Here is a 21,745-nt window from a genome sequence, read left to right on the forward strand (position 1 = left end):
ATTTGCAGAATATGGTTGTCATTCTTATGTACGGAGACACCATGACTGTAGCTCAGGCTGAAAGTGATAACGTTCTTTGGTACTGAATGACAGTAAAGAAAAATTGCACTTTTTAAAGTATGATTTGTAGCAAGAGAATAAAAAATATATATATTTCTTTTTAGCTGAGTACAACAAGAATTTAAAGCCTTAGTTGCAAGAAAGCAAAAATAATAATTTAAAAAAAAGTCTAAAATACCTCAGACAAACCCATAACCAAAAGCAAATTTACAGATACAGAAGATACCACACGGTAAGCGTCCAGTGTAACTGACATGTTCAAGTCTCAAAATGATTGTTTAGTTTTTCTAACTTTTGGGTAAAGAATGAAAGCACTATTTCCTTTTAAGTAAAGTTAATTTATTATAATGTCTGCCATTATTAATTTCCTCTTCTCTCCATTAATCATGCTCCCTACTCTCCCTTCTCCACAGTCTGCTGTTTTGTGGTTCACAAGAGGTGCCATGAGTTCGTTACCTTTTCCTGTCCTGGTGCCGATAAAGGGCCTGACACTGACGTGAGTACATTGGGAGATTCCTTTTCTGTCAAATGACAATGCTGTCACCCTCTGCACAAACCTGAATACTGCTGAATAAAAAAAAATGTAATGATACTTAACAGAACCAACTTGGAATTGTTAAGAAAAATCACGTGCATTCTGCAGTTAATGAGAAATTTAGTTCTATGTTCAAAAGAAAGCAGACAAATCAGGAGGCCCTCCCAAAATGTAAACTTGAAATTAAGAATGCATGCGGTCATAGTTCTTATTAGCCACAAATAACCATTAAATCCTTGATCTCACAGTATTCTTTCTTACAGTGTGAGCAAATATATGTTGATGTTCGGCTTGCAACATTTTTTTTCTCATACTGGAAAAATTAATTTGGGCTAGTGCCAGAGAATATCCCATAGAAATTTACTTCTGTGCAGATATTCTTTTGAAGGTTTCAAAATTTCACAGAATAGAGGCCATAACGAGTTGGCATTAAGGGACACTTTGGTTTTTAGAGCAATTTCTCCTTTTCTTGTAACTGTTGTACAGCTTGTCCTGTATACTGTATATCTTAAGAGGTAAAGTAGGGAGGTTAAACAACTACATTGCTTTAAAAATATTCCATCTCATATTATGACTGTTGCAAGAAGTAATAGGATGAACAGTAAATATTAATGAATTTAAGATAAAGTTTATAGTCCACCATTTGGAGGTTAAAACCTGGCTACAATAATAAATATTAAAAAAAAACCCTACCAAACAAATAACAAATGGGACATAAGCTAGTAACACCAGTTCATAGGAAAGAAGAAATGCAGTGGAGTTTCTACCATTCTGTTAACATACCTGGGTCCAGCCACTGGCATGGTCAACTATTTTTCTGATCTTTGCAAACTTGATCATCTTTGCTGCTCTCCCTTACAAATCTGATAGAATAATAAGAACATTTTTAGCTTGCTGCTTCATTATAAGTTGAGTGCTCCAAGCGTTACTTACTTCCTGGGTACCTTTTACATCTTATACTTGCCTCAACAACCTACTCACTATTGCCAGCTGTGTTATGAATATAAAATTTAACAATAAAAAGAATTAATTTGATAATGGAAAGTTTAACAAAAATAGCCCTTGCCCGAGGAGATTGATTGCTATTGTTGATCATGGTCTTAAAGCTCCTATCTAGTTTGAGAGGCTATGTTATCCTGCCCCAGGGTGAACTCTTGCTGGCAGAAAGGGGCACTGAGAGCTTCAAGCTCCAGCTAGGCCACTCTTCCAGTCCTCAGGCAGCAGAAGATCTTGATTACCCTGTATGAAGAAAGGAGAAAGAATAGGAACAATGTGTCAGGCAATAATATTAGTACAAAATAAAGTAAACAGCAAGGAGGCAGAGATGGGAGTAGTTTATTTCTGCAATATCTAGATCAGTGCACGTTGTTTATCTTTTCATGTAGATGGCCTTTAGTACTCGGAACAGAGGAATTGTTGCTTGGATATGATGTAGTCTTGCCCTGATATTCATTTTGTAAAAGGTGAACAAGTACATTGGATTTTTCACATACTTGGAGACAGGAGAGCACCCCAGTCACCTCCTAGTTTGCCTGTTATGCAGACTGCCATGCTTAAGTTTTATAATAGTGCTAATGGGATGAGCTACTTTTTATAGCATAGTTCATAGTATTTATGGGGTTTGGGCTGATTTGTTTTGTCTTTTAAACCAGACCTAGCTCTCTTTGGACTGCAAACTGAAATTCTACTGCAGGAAGACCTTCCGTGGTTGTTTTTTTAAATTTTTTTATGCTAAAGAGTTCAGATACATTTCTTCCATTGTCGAGGAGATAAGATGTTTTCACAAATGTCAGCTAGGAAGGATTTTGCCTCTGCTGCTACTGTGCTTGTTGAAACTGGGTAAACCTTGACCCATGTGATTTTTATAAGAGCTGCATCATGTTATGCAGACAAATCTAGTGTTTTATTTACAGCATATGTGCAAGCCAAGACCATGGATATTACATATTTATGAACTCAGGATTTTAGTGAGTCATCAGAATGATTGCAAGGAGAGGCCATTTTTTATTTTTATTTTTTTAAACTAGTGGGCAGATCCTCGCTCATTAATAAATATTGCAGGAGATGTTATTAACTCTGATTGTTTGGATACAACCCCAAAAAGGAAAGGAAAGACTAATCTGGAGCCCAAGGAAGAAATGCTCATTGTTATCAGCTTTAAGAGCTGATTCATGAATAATGAATAATTACATTTGGATGAGACTGGTGCAGGCATTCCTTGCAATTGCTTTTAAACTAGACCTGAGGCGTATGATTTTCTAGGTAAGTGCTGCCGGTAGTGACAGGCTGATCAAATCCTGGTTTAATTACCCCTCCCCTACCCAAATGTATTCTGGTTCTTTGTCCTATTGAAAACAGGGCTTACAAGTTCCAGGAAGCAGTCATTGTGCCAAAATAAACTGGTTTGGGTGACAACACTGTCTTCTAGCATTGAGTGGTGGACTAGATTATTCTTTGTCATTGATCACTTATTTGAATACACTAGTTATTATGCCATGTCCAAAATCTATTCTGTTGCATTTGGATTTAATGGTATTTTTCTGTTGAAAAAAAAAAAAGTAAGCCAAAGAGCAAAGAGATAGGAAAGACTACATATGCCATATTTTTCTTCTCTCTGCTTCTGTCTACCTTATGAACAGCAGTTGGCGAACAGCAAGTAGCGGGAGAAGACATTTGTCTTTTAGCAAGCTATTTAGCCAAAATACTTTCTGATATTCACATGACTTTACAAATCCTGTATTTGTGCAGGGTTAAGCTCAATGTGACTGCCAGGCTACTGCTTGAATTCCGCTGCTTTAAACATTACAGGCCTTAGAGAGGAAGGACAACAATGGATCAGAGAAGTAACAATATAGATGACCCTTGGCAACAATAATAGCTTTAATATTTCTCCTAGGACAAGCAGGATGGTAGTCCTCACAAGTGGGTGACATCAGATGGAGCCTGTCATGCCATTATCCACGTGTCCATGCGGGATCCCTCTTCATTCTCTTTTTTTTTTCCTGTGGAGCTGTCATCTCGCAGATGAGGAGCTCGCACTGTTGCTTCTTGGAAAACTTCCATGTTCGAGTTCTTCTTGGTCTTTTTCCTTAGTTTTTGGGTACTTGCCAGGTTCTTATGGCCTGGATTGGCCACTGTTGGAAACAGGATGCTGGGCTTGATGGACCCTTGGTCTGACCCAGTATGGCATTTTCTTATGTTCTTATGTTCCTGCGCTGGGTCCCTCAATATTGTCCTGGCCTTAGTGGGCGTTGCAGTGAGTTTTATGCTCTTTGCGGTCGATCCCCAATGGTGCTGTCCCCCGGTGCCCGCTAACCATCGGCTTCTTTTCAGTTGTTTTTCGACATGGCATCGTCAGGCTTTCACTGTTGCCCCCAGTGCCCTCGGATGATGTCCATTATAGACCTCAATGAGATCTGTGTTCTGTGCTTGGGGAAATCGCACAATGTCAGGGGATGCTCTTGTGTGCCCAGATGGCTCCCAAGGGTTGCTGCCAGGGCCTAGATAAGATGGAGAAGCTGTTCGGCCCCAGGAAGTCCAGTCCTTCAACCTCTGTGTCAGGGTTGTCGACGCCCCTGTGGAAGGAGGGTCTGGTGCCATGCTGTCTTCACCACCACCGAGTAATGCTGTCTTCTCCACCACCGAGTCTCCAGGTCAAATTAGATTCTGGGGACCAGCTTAATCTCTTTCCTCCCTTTCCAGGTACGGATTGTTACTATCTCCCTCGGCGTTGGGGAAAGTCCAGGCGAAGCACCGTGGGAAGGCAAGGAAACACTGTCACTGGTCTCTGTCCTTGCATGAGACCAAGTTCGGGAAGGCACCGGTGCCAGTTCAGATGCCCCTGAAGTGGCCCTGGGCCGAGGAGGCATCACCTTTCATCGAGGCCGAGGACCTGAGGTGGTCCCCACCGATACTGGTGCTGGACATCAGTCTCCCTTGGGGCTCTGAGGGAGACCAGGCAACACCGCCACCTCCTCCAACTGACCTCTTTTTGGGCAGCGTTCGAGGAGAAATTAGAACACAGAGTATGGTAGGTGGTTATCAGAGCCCTACAAGACATTGAGCTACCAGTTGGGGCCACCACTGATGCCGGAACTGGTGCCGTCTATGCTGGCACCATTGCTGGAGCACTTGGATATGCTCCTCGGTGCCCTGCTAGTGCCTCGGGCGCCTTCGATGCCCTGGGGGGCACCGATGCTGCCTCTGACAGAGACCATTCCCATTGCCTATTCTTAGGATGAGGGAGGACCATCGGGCCCTGTGGCACCTCTTCCGAGGCCAACTCTGTGGCCGGTATTGTCTGAGCCCCTACCGGGTCCATCTAAGCCTGCGGTGCCCTTGGTGTCTTTCGGTCTTCTGGTGCCCTCAGTTCCCTCGGTGCCCTGCGCCAAGAGCGAAGTGAGGTTTTTCCCACTGGTATCCCTGGGCAATCTGAGTGAGGAGGAGGCCCCATACAACCCTTGGGGAGAGAACGCTTCTGAGTCGTCTTCTGCTGACTCTGAGGATCTACCCTCTGATCTGTCTCCTCCGGAAGAGAGATGCTTTGTGTGGGCCATGGCAGAATCCGTCCCCTTCCAGCTCCTGACTGAGGTGGACTCCAAGCATAAGATGCTGTAAGTCCTCTAGTTTGTGGATGCACTTAAGGAGGTGGTGGCTGTCCCATTCCATGACATCTTCAAAGAATTTTGTCTGGCTCTGCGAGCACCCCATTTTGGTACCTCCTGTGAACAGAAAGACTGGTGTATCTAATTCAGCCTACCAGGTTTGAACACTGCCAGCTACCATACCAGTCCATGGTAGTGGAGTCCTTCCTACGGAAGGCAAAGCATTCCCACACCCATGCCCATGCCTCGTCTTCCTCAGGCCAAGAACACAAGGTTCTGGTCGTCCGGGGAAGAAGGTCTTCCAGGGTTCCATGCTGGCAGCCCGCATTGCCTGCTACCAGTTGTATATGGGCTAGCAATCCAGGAACCTCTGGAAGCAGGTTTAAGATCTGGTCGAGCGCCTGCCTCAGCAATTGCAGGAGGACTTCTTGAAAGTGGTCCAGCAGGGCTTGGAATATGATAAGCATGAGGTCTGGTTCACAAACGACGTGTTGGAGATGTCAGCAAGAGTGACTGCAGAGGGCATTGAGGCACACCACATGGCCTGGCTCCGAGCTTCTGACCTCTGTCCAGAGGCTCAAGAGTGCATTGTGGACTTGCCCTGTACTGGAGAGAATGTCTTCGGGGATAAGATTAAGGAGGCAATAACACTATCTGAAGGATCATCATGAGGCCCTCCAGCACCTGTCAGGACCATGGCAGCTTCGGTGGCTCACTTGCGAGCAGTCCCTGTGGACAGGGACGGCCGACGCGATAGTTTAAGCCAGTGTGTCCTCCGGAATCTCTTTGAGCTGTAAAACCCAATTTTTCCTGCCTCAGGCCCATTGTTCGGGTCTAGGCTGATTCCCTGTGTTACCAACAGCACCTAAGTTATTGTGCCCATTGGCACCTAGTTAGATGACTGTTTTGGGAACAGCCTGTAGCTAGGGATTCACCCATTTGTGAGGACTACCATCCTGCTTGTCCTAGGAGAAAGCAGAGTTGCTTATCTGTAACAGGTGTTCTCCTAGGACAGCAGGATGTTAGTCCTGAGGAACCCACCCGCCACCCCGCGGAGTTGGGTTTTCTCCTAGTTTATTTTGTTTTTTTGTAATTCTATTTTAAGAGACTGAAGAGAGGGACCCCATGTGGATGCATGGATAGTGGCATGCTGGGCATGCTCAGTGTGCCAGTCAAAGTTTCTCAAAACTTTGATGATAAATTTTCCATGCCGGGCTCCATCTCATGATGTCACCCACTTGTGAGGACCAACATCCTGCTGTCCTAGGAGAGCATCTGTTATCAGGTAAGCAACTCAGCTGAATCTTTTTGTGTTTAAGTATTGCTTATATGTTTAGCTGTGTATTTTTTGTATTGTTTTTTGTTCAGATGTTAAATACTTCTAAATCCTTTAATAAGGATAAAGTGATTTAAATGCTAGTGAGAGCAGGTTAGTCACAGAAATAGTGGTGCCTGCTGTGTGGCACTGCTGCTGTTTTCAAATGCATCTTAGCCGCAAGTAAAATGGGCGTTAATTTAAAACACTTTAGCTGATTATTTATTCATGATCTCCCCCTTCTTCCCATCCTCTTGCTGATATGCATATTTATTTATTCACTACTTTAAATTTGCCTTATTAAAACCCATCCATTTGCCTTTAGTCAAAGATTAGTCTGCCTTTGTTGGACTGGTATGGCTTATAAACTCATGAACACTATATAACACGCTGCTCATATAGCAGACCCAAACTTACATTATATAAATAGCAGCCAGGTGCTGATGTACAGTCTGATAATTTGACACGTTTAAGTAAGGAATATCTTTCAAACGTTGAACGTCCCATTTCACAGATTTGAATTTCTAATCTGAATTGTTTATGTATAAACTCTTGAGATTTAAAGGACTACTCATCTATCGAGTAGCTAAACAGCTTTGACATTTGTTAGATGGCATTAAAAAAATGGAAGTAAAATTATGGTATGTTAAACTGTAAATTTCTGACACAAGCTTTCAGAGGTAGTAAATGTCCTCCCAGGGTAGGTGTTGGAGGCTAAAATGATAGTGGACTCCAAGAAGGTATGGGGTAAGTTCAGACAATCCTTAGTTTAAAAAATGTGAATATATAGCAGAAGAATTAATGAGCTGCACAGTATTAACTAGAGCTGGAAACATTAGTGGAAACACAGATGCTCATGTAGCCAGGTCTGTCTGGCAGGTTGCTGATACAGTGTAATATCTAATAGTTCTAGTAGAAAAGCAGGTGCTCCTGAAACCAGGCTGTGTTTGGCAGGATATACTGTCCTTGTGCTGAACAGATTGATGCAATGGGGTGTTGATGGCGGGAGCTATCCAGAAAGGCTAAAGAAGCCAGATATTTAAGTAACACTCAAGTTGGTTATGGTGGCTGTTTGGATTATTGTGATACTTTGTTTGGAAATGGGAAGGTTATTTGATGTGAAAAAGAGGGTAGAATACAGTAGAAGAAGCTGACAGATACTGACAAACTGTTTTAGATAAGGAGTGGTATCCTATAGGCGGTCTCACTATATAGCCGACAGCTGGGATTATATCCTTGACGGTGTGAATTGGAATAACTGAACAGACTGGATGGGACTAGTTGATCCTTTTTCTGCCATTATCTATGTATGTTACTGTGACTGGTGTCTATGCCACTGTGCTAGCCTGGGTGTTCTTTTTGATCTCCAGGTGTCCCTGAAGCCACAGTAGAACGTTATATTAAAATTTGCTTTTTTTCTAAGATATGACTGTTTAGAAGATTAAAATCAGATTACCATACTGTTATTCAAGCATTTATTATTACTACTTTAGATTATTGCTATGCATTGTATATAGAGTGGTTTAAGACAATTACGGGTTTCTTCAAAACACAGCAGCATGGCTTCTTGCTTCAAACTCATAATTTGAGCATTTGTCCCCTGTACTAAAGCAATTACATTGCAATTCAGAATCTTGTTTGAAGTGATTCTTTTGGTATTCACAATAATACATGAAGGGAAGGCCCAATATTTGAAGGATGTTTTACATCCTTGTATTTCTAAACTTACACTATGCTCACAAGGTCAAGATTTCTTAGTGATTCCATCAATCAAGGAAGCTAGATTAGCTGCTACACACGAATGGGTGTTTTCAGTGGTTGGCCCTGCAATGTGGAATGTGCTTTCACCTGATTTACATGCTATATCAGACCTGAAAAAATTTTGTCAGAAATTAAAACACCATCTATTTCAGCAGACTTTTGGGTAATTTTGTTATGACTCAAGTTTTATATGTTTATACTGTTTATGACTATGCATTTGTTTATTACCTCTGGTTTTTTTTATTTTAATATGTTTATGTATTATGTTAATCAGAATGACTGTTGAGTTAAGTTGGTTATAAGCAATTTTAAATAATAAACTATTTGTACATTTTGTTAAACATGAAACACACAAAATAATTTGCGGGAATTATTGGTGGCACTTTGGCGCTTTATAGATAAAAGAAACAAAACATGAAAATTACCCCCAGATGTAGATACTAAACATAGATAGCAAAATCTCATTGACACCAACCACGTTCCCATTATCAGCAGTAATCTTCGAATCAAAAGTTTTGAGTTGTTTTGGGTCAAAAGAATGTAACTTACATTTTCATATTTCAATGCAGAGAAAACCAAGAAAAAATTCAGCTCCAACAGCATTTGCATATGGACACATTAATAGAAATTGTTTCTGCCTACTTTGTGCTTCTAAACATAAATCAAAGAAAAGCCATACTTTTTGGCAGGTGAAAGTGCATACACAAACACGCGTACTTAGAAGGGGGAATAGGACCGGTAATAAACCCTTGATTTTATGCCGATTATCAAGGGTTTCCCTGCTTAAATCTCTCTGATTATTGTCTCTTAAATAAAGCAGTCTTTTAAACTAGCAAAGGGTTTTTCCTTCACCTTACTAATTGTTTTATTTTAAGAGATTTTGGTTGGCTGATGCATTACTTTCTTTCTGTCTTAAAGTTCTTAAGTTTTATGTTTTGTCACAAAAATGCACCACCCAGTGAAATCTTAACTTTAGTATTGGAAAAGAGAAAAAAAGATCTTGATTTTGTAGTAGGAAATGTACACTATAAATATTAGCAAAGGGTTAGGCATAATGTTTACTTGACTCTAGCCTAATATTGACACTGCCTGTAGGTTGTCCAAGCCAGACTTTTACCTATAGTCATTATTTCTGTAAGATTAGTAAGATTATTTTTCTTTCTTCAGGTGACTACCATTTTTTGCCTGCTAAGATATATATGTGTGATTAATTTTTATATTTTTCCAAAGAATGTTCTATCATGTTGTTTTACATTTATTAAAATTTATGAATCACCTAACACTAACAATAGGTCTAGGCAATGTACAAAAGAACATACATAAAATTAATAAAACATAATATAAGAAATAAAATAAAAATACAGAAATAAAATGTACAATAATAGGTTAGCACCATAAAATCATACTAAATAAGACAATTAAATCAGGTTGTAAAAACTTAAAAATAGGCCAATAAAAAAAAAAAAAAAAAAAGTCTTTAGAAATCATCTAAAAGTTTTGACCGAGTCACACAGATGAAGTTCCATTGGGAAAGAATTCCAGAGAACTGGACTGACAACTGAAAAAGAATGTCTTGCTGCTGTTCTCATGGGCATGGACCTCTTAGTAACTACAATATTTGGTGTCTTTTCAGCTGCCCCCTCCCCTCCCAGAAAAACAAAAAACAAAACAAAAGGAATGTCCTCCATGTCTTAGTACCTCAGTCATTACTGTGGATAAATCTCCACCTTTAACCCTACCCACTGAAACCTTTCTATAGCATCCTCAGATAATACAGCCATTATATAGATATATTCTTGGTAATTAGTTCACATTAATGTGGATCTTGATAGTATTCACTGGAAATTTTGTTTAGCCAGTCAAACTGACATATTCCCAAAGGACAAGCAGTATGGCAGCCCCCACATATGGGCGACATCATCCGATGGAGCTGGGCCTGGAACTTTTTTTTGTCAAAGTTTCTAGGACTTTGACTTTGCCTCACTGAACATGCCCAGCAAGCCACTTTACCACTTATCCATGTAGAAGCCCCTTCAGTCTCTTTTTTTCCGCAGAACAGAACCCATTAATCATAGTTTCTCACTGTCCTGCTCCTCATGTTCTTTTCCAGGGGAAAGGTTTTATTGGCTCATTTGTTTTAGGGTCCCGCAGTCCTGTTTTATCTCCTTGTAATTCTCTAGGTAGATTTTATGGCTGTTTTTCTACGTTTTCATTCCTTCCTTGTCCAGTCAGTAGTGGTAGACATTGACCACCTTGCTGTTATGAAGTTTAATCTTCCATCCTTTGTTTTCCAGCTTGTCATTTATAAGCCTACCAGCTGCTTTCACTGTTGCCCTCTGTGTATGTCTGACGGATCCCCATGGTAGATGTATCCTGTGCCTGGGGGCAAAGGTGTCTCCTGTGCATTACCATGATCTCAATATGATGATGGTACCAGCTGGAGCTGATGGAGTACTGAAAGACCGATCCATCGGCATCAGAGGCATCAACATTGAAGGACCTGTTAGCTGCACTGCATGCTAGTGATGCATTGACATTGATGGGGCATCCTACTCCTTTGACATCAGGCATTGGTAGAGATCAGAGAGGCAAGCCATCATCTGCCTCTTCCTGCTTGAAGAAGGTGTTAGGTTCTGATTCTTTGACATTGGTATCAAGGAGTTTGGATATCAGGCACATAGTGAAGGTAAAGAAACATCAGCATTCATCGGTGTATTATACCAGAAGCGGTCTTACAATGGCCAAGGACCCTCCTCCAGAAGTGGTTCCTTTGGGAGAAGAGCTCAACCTCGCTAAAGGCCTGGAAACTGTGCCAGGGGTTCCTGTGTCAGCCGCTAATACACCTTTCACTTTCCAGAAAGATGTGGCTACACCTCCTGCCTCCCAGTTGATGTTGTCATCAGTTATCTCTGAGGAGGAGCTGGACATAAAAGATTCAACACGCCTTGAACAAGGCACTGTGAGGCTGAAGTTGAGCTGCTACTCAAGTCCCTCCAGCTGTCCGATTACCTGCACTGGTGCCAGTACACAGAGGAGAATCTGTGTTGATGGCCCTGGTGGTGATTGCCTTCTATTGGGACAGGAAGCTTTTCTGAGACACCAAAGTTCCTTGGGTTCCAGGTCCAAGCAGTTTAGTAGTGTACCTCTTACTGAGGCCTTGTCTGCCAGATGTTCACAGTTGGTCTTCACTTGTGGCCTACCAGTCGGGGTCTGATTCTGAATTCTCTTGGGAGTATAGCCATAGATTAAGTGATGTTTTCAATGAAGAGGGATCAATGGGTCTTCCCTCCAACTACCTTCTCCCTCAGAGAGAAGGAAGTCTTCTGTTTCACTGATTTTGTTAAATCCATGGAGGCCATTCTCTTAACCTTGCTGACAGAAGATGAAACCAGAAATGAGATGCTAGATATCCTCCAGTTCATGGAGCCCCCTAAGGAAGTCATGGTAGTGTCAGTTCATGAAATCCTTCAGGAGGTGCAAATGAGGATGTGGGAGAACTCCCACCCTCCAGTGGTTTCTGTGATGTATCTCGTCCAGAAGGCTTCTGGATTCAAAAAGAGGCAGCTACTGCACTGTGGTGGTTAAATCCACTCTTAAGAGGGCTAAGAGGACTAGGACACATTTCTCTGTGTCCCCAGGGAAGTATTCTAGAGCCCTCTTAGGAGGAAAGTGTTTTAGGGGGCTATTAGGTCTTCATGGGTTAGTAATTGCAGAACTTATTGAACTAGATGCAGGAGGTGGTTGAGCAGTTTTCTCAAAAGCAGAACATCACCCTCCAGTTACTGATAGAAAAGGGAATTGCGTCCATAAAATATATGGTTCGCTTGACCTATGAAGTTTTTGAAACTTCATTGAGAGTCTCTGCTGTGAGGATTGGTGCTGCAAACTCACTTGGCTGTGGGACTTAGATCTCTGACCTGAGGTCCAGGAAAATCTTGCAGATGTGCTGTGCATGGGAGGAAATCTCTTAGGAGACAGGGTTAACAAAGCAGTAGTACAGACAGAGGAATATTGTTCTGCTCTCCACAACCACTCTTCTTCCAGGAGGAATACCGAGAATGGGGCAGAGGAAGTGCTGTCCTCTGCCCCTTCATACCTGTACTCAGCAGATCACTTGTGCCTATCCAAGGCAATAGCAGGGCCCCTAAGCAATAGCCTGCTTTCTTGTATCCATTGGAGGCAGGCTGAGGATTTATGTAAATAGTAGGCCCAATATAATTTCAGATGGTTCCTCAGCATCATAAGAAGAAGGTACAAATTACATTGATTGGGTCTTCTGCCAAATTACCCCCTCCCTCTCTGGACCCCAATTAGTCAGGTACCACATGAAGAATTGTTTCAAAAGGAGTTTTCCTCCCTCATAGAGATCACTGTGGTTAGGAAAGTATTCGACTCCATGTACTTCCTGATTCAAAAGAAAACAGAAGAACTCTGACCCATCCTAGGCCTAAGGTCCTTGAAGATGTTTCTGAAAAGAGAAACTATGATTTCCTTGAGCACTTCGATAACCTTTCAGAAAAAGGCACTGGATCTATGCAACAGCATCCATGTCACATAACTGTTCACGGACTCCCTGTCCTTGTTGTGGGACAATTCCAATCTGATCTGGGGAGCTCAATTAGAGGGCCTCTGCACCCAAGGTCTTTTGTCTGCTCAAGAAAAGCTTAATTAAACTTCTTAGAGCTGAGGGAAATTCAGTATGCTCTAAAGGCTTTCAGAGTTCAGTTAGTCAACCGAGTAATTCGGTCCAAATGGACAACCAAGTTGCAATGTTCTGCATCAACAAGCAGAGAGGCACCAAATCATACCTCTTGTGTCAGGAGACTGTCTAGTTGTGGGTTTGGGTCATTTCCCAAGGGATTGTTCAGGCAAGTGTGGAAAATGTCCTGGTGGACAGGTTGAATGAATCCTGGAACCACACTAATGGTCCCTGGCCTAAGGGAGTAGCAAACCTGATATTCTGAGAATGGGATACGTTTGCAGTGGATCTGTTTGTGTCCCTTCAGAACTGGAAGGTTCTGCATTTCCGATCCAAGAAAAAGGCACATGGAAAACTAGTCTGGATACACCTGCCCAAGTTTGGAGCAAGGATCTACTGTATGCATATTCACCGATATTAGTTGCAGAAACTCTGTAATGGCTGAAAGAAGGCCTGGGGACCAAGATTCCCATAGCTCCCATTTGGCAGACAGAGATTTGGTTCCCATTCTTCAGGGAGATATCCATCAGGGAGCAAATCGGGCTGGGGAATTCCCTAGATTTCATCACTTGAGATCAAGGCAGTTGAGTCGTCCCTAAATCTCACTACCTGGATGTTGAAACCTATTGCAACCTCTTGATCTTTTAGAAGATGTGTCTTGGATTCTTTTAGCTTCAAGTAAGGATTCCACTAAGAAGTCCTATGGGCTGAAATGGAGGATATTTGCCCTATGTTGTGAGCAGAAGGCCCTAGATCTTTTCTCCTGCTCTACACACAAAGGGGCGGATTTTCAGAGCCCTGCTCGCGTAAATCCGCCCAAAACCGGGCGGATTTACGCGAGCAGGGCCCTGCGTGCCGGTAAGCCTATTTTACATAGGCCTACCGGCGCGCGCAGAGCCCCGGGACTCGCGTAAGTCCCGGGGTTTTCGGAGGGGGCGTGTCGGGGGCGGTCCCGGTCGTCGCGGCGTTTTCGGGGCGTGTCAGCAGCGTTTTGGGGGCGGGTACGGGGGCGTGGCTACGGCCCGGGGTGGTCCGGGGGCGTGGCCGCGCCCTCCCTACCCGCCCCCAGGTCACGGCCCGGCGCGCAGGAGGCCCGCTGGCGCGCGGGGATTTACGCCTCCCTCTGGGAGGCGTAAATCCCCCAACAAAGGTAAGGGGGGGGGGGTATAGACAGGGCCGGGCGGGTGGGTTAGGTAGAGGAAGGGAGGGGAAGGTGAGGGGAGGGTGTTAGAGGATTCCCTCCGAGGCCGCTCCGATTTCGGAGGGAACGGGGGTAGGCTGCGCGGCTCGGCGCGCGCTGGCTATACAAAATCCATAGCCTTGCGCGCGCCGATCCAGGTTTTTTAGTAGATACGCGCGGCTCCGCGCATATCTACTAAAATCCAGCGTACTTTTGTTTGCGCCTGAGCGCAAACAAAAGTAGGCCTATTCGCGCTCCTTTTAAAATCCGCCCCAAATTGTTTGCTTTCTACATCATCTGGGAAAGGTCTCGAAAGCACCTCAGTGAGGCTTCACTTTGGTTCAGTTGACACACATCAGCTACATGGAGAAAGTAGACCCATCTCTGTACAGCCTTTTCTTGTCCGATTCATGTGAGGTCTGCTTCATTTGAAGCTTCCCATTAGGCCTCCAGTAGTGACTTGGGACCTCAGTGTGGTTCTGTCCCAGCTAATGAAAGCTCCATTTGATCCACTGTGCTCTGTGACTTGAAGTTCCTGACCTAGAAGATTGTAATTTTTGTGGCAGTCACTTAATCCACAGGGTCAGTGAGCTCTAGGTTCTAGTAACATCTACCTTATACCTTAATTCATCATGTTAGGATGGATTTGCAGAACCACCCTAAGTTCTGCCTAAGGTGGTGTCTAAATTCCTTCTTAACCAATAAAGCATCCTTTCAGCATTTTTTCCCAGGCTATATGCTCTGGTGAACATACACAGCACAATTTGGACTGCAAGAGAGCCTTGGCCTTCTACCAGGAGCAACTGAAGTCCATAGGTCCACCCAGCTTTTTGTTTCTCTTGACACCAAAAAATTTGGGATTGCCATTGTCAAACAGACATTATCCATCTGGCTAGCAGATTGCATCTCCTTCTGTTATACCCAGGTAGGACTGAATCCAATGGCCGTGTCAAGGCTCACTCTGTTCAAGCCATAGCAGTGTCGGTTGCTCACTTAAGATTGGTCTCTATGGAGGAGGTCTGCAAGGCTGAGACATGGTGTTCTCTCCACACAGTCACATCTCTGTACTGTTTGAATAGGTATTCCCAACGTGACAGTGAGTTTGATCAGTCTGTCCTGCAGAATTTATTTGAGGTGTAGAAACCTAACTCCACGCCCTCCTAGAGCCCATTGATTCTCTCCCCCCCCAGGCTGCCCCTCACAAATTTATAAATTGGAAAGAAAAGCTTGTTAGCAAATAATTTGTTATACCTGTTGGCACTTGTTCCCCCTGTTTTTGTTCAGGGCAGTCTGTAGCCACATCTGAGGCGTGCCATTCTACTTGTTCTTGGGAGAAAGAAGAGTTGCTTACCTAACAGGTGTTCTCTAAGGACAAGATGTCACAAAACCTTCCTGTCTCCTCTTGGAGTAGGTTTGTCTTTATATTGCTAAGGAAGAAGACTGAAGGGGCCTCTGCATGGACGCATGGTGTAGAGGCATGCTGGGCATGCCCAGCGAGGCACAGAAAAGCATTGGTCCGGGCTAATGTCACCTGCATGTGAGGACTGACATCCTGCTGTCTTTGGAATACACCTGTTACAGGTATGCAACTCTGCGTAGTCTTAACGTGTGCAGCCATTGTGTAATCATGCAAGCATTATCGATCAACACCTTGTGGATTTTTAGCTTGCAAAATATTGACGCTTATGAAATGTTGACGATTCTGACTGGTAGATAAATAGAAAGTTCCTGTTTACTTCGTTTCTAGCAGCACTTGAGCTTTGCTTTCAGTAGCTAACTAGGTTGAAGTCCTCCTCTGGGCTTGAGTGATTGCAGTAATTTTGTGCTGTACGTCTTCAATGAATAGAATAACTTTTTAGTTATTTTTTTCCATAATTAGATTAATGTGCATGCTCAATTTCTTCCCTGTGTTGTCCCAGTCCACGGCTGAGCCTATTTGGGAGCTCTCAATTTCTTGATAAACTTAGTGGATAGTTAGGGATAGCCAGGTGAAAAGGTCTGGCCTAACATGTCTCTTCTTATGCCCTTCCCTAAGCATCCAGAACAAAGGCCTGAAACTACTAGATATATAAATATATTCTTCAAAAAAAAGTTCTGTTCTTGTAGGCATGGCTGTTTTTTACTTTATTGCCTGGTAGATTTGTAACTCTCACATCCCCATTCTCCCTTCTTTCTTCTTTTTTTTTTTTCTTTCTGAGAGAGTAGGTGCTAGGGATTGAGATACACAGTGTTGTCCATAGGAATGTTATTCCCATGGGAATCCCATGGGACACGTCCCATGGGATGGGATGGGATGGGACGGCACACATTTGTATTTCCCATGGTAGTCGATACTTGATATTGTAAAATAAATTGTCATACTTAGATTATACTTTTGAGTGTTAAAGTTAATAAAGTTAATAAATTTTGTCGTTTTGCATGTCTCTTTGTACATGTAGTCCTATTTAGTAGACACTAAACGTAAACTTTCATAAATTTAATAATTTTATTTGAACTGTATTCCATATTAATATTGTAATGGGAATCCCATGGGATGGGATGGGACAGGCATAAATTGCCATGGGATGGGATGGGATGGGAGAGAAAAATATGTCCCATGGACAAGCCTGGAGATACAGATACAGACTTCCAATAGTCATTTGAACTAGAACCAACGCTCGATGAACTTTACCAAAGGATATAAAGTCCCATGTGTCATGTCATCATGGGGTTTTTATTACACCTGTCAGGTTTGCCCTCGTACTTTTTTTTTTTTTTTGCACAAAAAATACATTTTAGATTGAGAAATGAAAAAAAAAAAAAAAAAAAAGCATGACTTTGCCTGGTGATGGAAACAGTGGTGAACATAATGGAATAAAAGGGAGCCATAAGAGTAGAGGAGCATTTCAATCTGTACTGCTTTCATTCGGTTGCAATCAGTAATAAATCATCGAAATATTACTTGGAGGATGAATTGTTATAGTGGACCTCTTGTGAAAAGCAAGCTAGATCAGGCCTCAAAGAGGTGTTAATTCTTTTTTTTTTCCTTCTCCTTCCAATCAAACATCTTAATGGAGAGGCCAGATTGAGATGCTTAAGAAAAGTCTTGATTGCAGTCTAAGAGCATTCACAAAGAGAGCAGCTTAGATGTACTACAAGCAGGGTTTAATCTGTAGACAAAAAAAAAAAGAACTATGGAGGGGGTGAGATGGGTGGGGCCAGGGCTAGATTTGACTTGTGCAAAAAGGGCGGGATTAGGGCCGCGCACACACGTGTGGCTGCTCGTCTCAGGGTAAGCAGCTCCGCTTCCTGCAAAGGGCCGGGGAGCGATAAGTGATCCATGCAACTACTGGGTCTGTTCTGTTTCCTCAGGTGGGCCAGAACTGACAAGACACTGCCAGCTCTGCTCTGCTTTCTCGGGTCCCAGAAAAAAACATTCTGTCAGAAATTAAGGGGTTGAATTAGCCCAAGCCTGAAAGTTGTGAGCAGTAATGCCATTCATCAAGACTAGGGTTGAAGCCTTAACCAATTGGCATTACTGCTCACCGCTTTCAAATTTCTGCTAATTCAAATCTTTTTTTTGTAACTGTTCTTGGCTCTGCAGCGTCTGCTTCAATATCACCCCCTTCCCCTTCTGTTCTCTGCAGTATAGGAGGAGAATTTGGGAAGGGAAGGGGGGGGGGGGGCTTGATTAGAGAGCAGAGCGGCTGTGTTCTCTGTGTGCTTCAGGATCAGGTCCTTTTCCATGCAGGCGGCCCAGAGGGGAGGGACTGGAGCTGAACACTCCTGCTGCTCTGCCTCTTAAGTCTGGAAAAAAGTGCCGAATCTGCGTCCCACCCCATTCCCCCCCCACAAATTTAAGCCTTGACTTCAAGGGCCCTTCATTTTGCGCACTTGGGAAAAAGGTACTTATTACATTTATCAAATAGGTTCTGTTTTCAGAAGAGTTTGGATGTAAACAGTTACTTCCCGTATACTCCTTGGAGAATTCTGTGCAAACGCGCAATGCAGAATACACGCACCAGAATTTCCCCCAGCGCATAATTTACCTTTTCCGCCCAGATTTTGCAGGAATGATTGCCCAAGTGTGACAGCCTTGGGGGCAGAACGAGGAAGCGGTCCTGCAGATGGAAGAGAAACTGCACCGCGGGGCTCTGACAGCATGAGCCATGTGATGTTTAAGTTCCTGCGCTGTTCTTGTGAGACTGATAACAGTAAGGTTTCGAACACCATGGGGATATCCTCGCCAGTTTCTCCTCCACCTGCAGGTTTGCAGCGCTGCAGACTTCAGACAGCTACACCTGCACCTCTTGTTTCTGCCTGCTCTCTATGTTGTCGTGCTGTAGGAGTCAACTTGTGCAAATTCCTTCCTGCACTACTCTTAAGAGCCACAGGGGCAGGAAGGTGACCACTGGCTGCTCTTTCTGGACAGTGCGTCAGGGTCAGTGAGTGGGAGAAAGAGGGACAGGGGAAGGGCAGGTATGGGGAGGAGGGACATTTGGGGACTTGATGATCTGGGAGGAACCGGTTGGCAGGCAAGGGGATGTATAAGAAGAAGGAGCAAAGAGGGGGCAGGGTGATCTGGAGGTGAAGGAGGGGAAGAGCATTGGAAGGATGAGCTGGGATTAAGGAAGCATTTTGGAGGTGGGGGTAAGCTGGGGAAAAAGAAGAGTGGTCTGATGACTTCTGGTGAGGGCTTTTGGTTTCTAGGAACTCTGCAGTCTGCAGAGCCCAAGAAGAGCTGCTGGCAACACTGACTTCCTTCAACTATGGAAACTATTGTGTTGCTGCAAATATTGGCAGCTACAACAAGTTGGTGCTGCCTATGGGCTCTGTGGACCTGCTAAAGTAAAATCCCTCCAAACCAGAAGTGCTAGTTTTTTTCTTTTTTCAAAGACTTCTAGTTCTCTCCCTCTACTTCACAGAAGGGCGGATTTTAAAAGCCCTGCTCGCGTAAATCCGCCTGGATTTACGCGAGCAGGGCCTTGTGCGCCGGTGCGCCTATGTTCCATAGGCCTACCAGCGCGCGCAGAGCCCCGGGACTCGCGAAAGTCCCGGGGTTTTTCGAGGGGGGTGTGTCGGGGGCGTGTTGGATCGGCGCGGCGTTTTGGGGGCAGGATGCGGCATTTCGGGGCCGGGCCCGGGGGCGTGGTTTTGGCCCGGGGTGGTCCGGGGGCGTGGCTGCGCCCTCCGGAACCGCCCCCAGGTTGCGTCTCGGCGCGCTAGTGGCCCGCTGGCGCGCGGGGATTTACTTCTCCCTCCGGGAGGCGTAAATCCCCCAACAAAGGTAGGGGGGGGTCTAGATAGGGCCGGGGGGGTGGGTTAGATAGAGGAAGGGAGGGGAAGGTGAGGGGAGGGCGAAAGCGAGTTCCCTCCGAGGCCGCTCTGATTTCGGAGCGGCCTTGGAGGGAACGGCGGCAGGCTGCGTGGCTCGGCGCCCGCCGGCTACACGAAATCGGCAGCCTTGCGCGCGCCGATCCAGGATTTTAGCGGATATGCGCGGCTACGCGCGTATCTACTAAAATCCAGCGTACTTTTGTTGGCGCCTGATGCGCCAACAAAAGTACGCGAAGGCGTGCTTTTTTAAAATCTACCCCAGAGTGTTCAGTGAAGATTATAACAATACCAAATTAGTACAGCAAATTATCACATATGTAACATCTCAGAGTTAAACTGGGCCATCACTCAAATGCTTCCCTGAATAATACTGACTTTAACTGCTTCCTAAAGTCCTGGCTTTGCACTATTACTGTCCTGTAGCCGGAATTCTCCATCAAATCTCTAAAATTTAGCATCTTCGACTTAGAACCTTTTTATGTTTTGAAGTTTAAAGGACGGTGATTATATTGAATTTTAATTATTTTGGTAAATATAGTGGGGCAGATTTAAAAAGCCCTACGTGCGCCGAGCCTATTTTGCATAGGCCTGGCGACGCGCGCATGTCCCGGGACTTGAAAAAAAATGGGCGGGGGCGTGGCCAGAGGCCTCTGTAGGGCCTCTAGGCTGGGGGATCACACGCCGGCACTTGGCCGGTGTGCGCAACCTACGCCTGGCCGGAGGCAGGTGCAACTTGAAAAATAAAGATCGGGGGGGGGGGGGGGGGGGGGGGGTTAGGTAGGGCTGGGGGGCAGGTTAGGTAGGGGAAGGGAGGGGAAGGGGGGGGAGAAAGGAAAGTTCCCTCCGAGGCCGCTCCGATTTCGGAGCGGCCTCGGAGGGAACAGGGAAAGCCATCGGGGCTCCCCTAGGGCTCGGCGCGCGCAAGGTGCACGAGTGTGCACCTCCTTGCGCGCGCACAAATCTATGCCCATGCGTAGGTATTAAAACCCGGCCCAGTATGCATAATTTTGTGGAATTTTAACATTGTGTGCGCAGAACTTTAAAATATCTTGCACAGAATTCCTCCAGCATTTGTAGATAAGCCTAGAATCAGGGTTCAGTTAAATTCTGCATTTTGGAAGTGAAAAATCCTTGTGTACACAGAATCAGATGTCAGATGAGGATCCTAAGCCCCATCTAGTTTGCTTTCTATAGCATGCCATTGACCCTTGGTGACTTCTGGCATTTCTTCAGTGATCCTTTGTACTTGCCCCAGGCTTTCCACCACCTGTTGAGGGAGGCTGTTCCATGCATTCACCACCTTTCCCAAGAAGAAATATTTTCTCATGTTCAAGAACTGAAGCTTCTACATTTATGCATTCAGCTGTGGAAATCTTTTGTATTTATGGAAGTCAAAATAATATGTTTTTAGGGAACTTCTTCAGATTTTATTTTACCTGGAAATTTCAATGTTATAGCAAAAACAAGAATGTGATTTTTCTTCTTGTGTTATAAGTCATTTTTCCTACCGATTTGTATTATTTTAACATTGAAATTCCCAGGTAAACTGAAAATTAAGGTCCCTAGATATTTTCAAAATGTTTTCTCCTATCCTGTGTGTATTGGGAAAACTCCTTTGAAATTGGAGCTTAGTAAGAGCCTAGGGTTTCAAAGAAGAGCTGTCAGCATTTAATATATAATATACTAGCGGTACCCCGCCAGGTTCTTTACCCTCCCTCCCCCTTCCCCTTGCTCATTTACCTCAGTCACTCATCCTCCTCCCCCTTGGTTACTCACCCCCCCCATCCCTCCTCTGTCCCCACTCCAACTCTCTCCCCTTACACTCACCTCCCCCCTCATTCTCCCTCCCCTCACTGTCACCTCCCCCCGCCTACTGCCTACCCTGCAGATCAGAAAACTTTTATCTTTCTATTTCTGTGGGGAACCCCCCCACCCCCAAAAACCCCCCCACCCCAACCCTTTAAATCAAATAATAACCCCCCCACCTTTCTGCCCCCTCCCAAGACCTGGGAAATTAAAATTGTTGGTGCTACATGTGGTCTGTCCCTGGGCGTCTCTGCGTGTTATGTAGCCAAATAGGGGAGTGCCTAACCAAATTTGCACTTCCAAATTTGTTTTGTGGTCTGGGGAGGGCTATTTTGGTGCGTTCCCGAGATCGTGCAAGTTTAGTGTATGTATTTGTGTGTGAACCTCCCCCTTCCCCCAAAAAACAACCCTATGAGAAAAGTTCTCTTAAACTAACCACTCCACACTCTCCTGCCCCCCTCCCCCAACC

General features: G+C 44.4%; 1 protein-coding gene across 2 annotated transcripts in view; it reads left to right on the forward strand.

Moving 5' to 3' along the window:
* Nucleotides 1–21,745, forward strand: part of PRKCA (protein kinase C alpha) — an 866,216-nt gene that overhangs the window by 321,558 nt on the left and 522,913 nt on the right. For both annotated transcript variants that reach the window (XM_029599335.1, XM_029599336.1), the window contains exon 3: nucleotides 474–556. In XM_029599335.1, coding sequence (XP_029455195.1) covers nucleotides 474–556 — 83 coding nt within the window. The remainder of the gene's footprint in view (nucleotides 1–473; nucleotides 557–21,745) is intronic.

The sequence above is a fragment of the Rhinatrema bivittatum genome, chromosome 4 (assembly GCF_901001135.1).
Source record: "Rhinatrema bivittatum chromosome 4, aRhiBiv1.1, whole genome shotgun sequence".
Classification (NCBI taxonomy): domain Eukaryota; kingdom Metazoa; phylum Chordata; class Amphibia; order Gymnophiona; family Rhinatrematidae; genus Rhinatrema; species Rhinatrema bivittatum.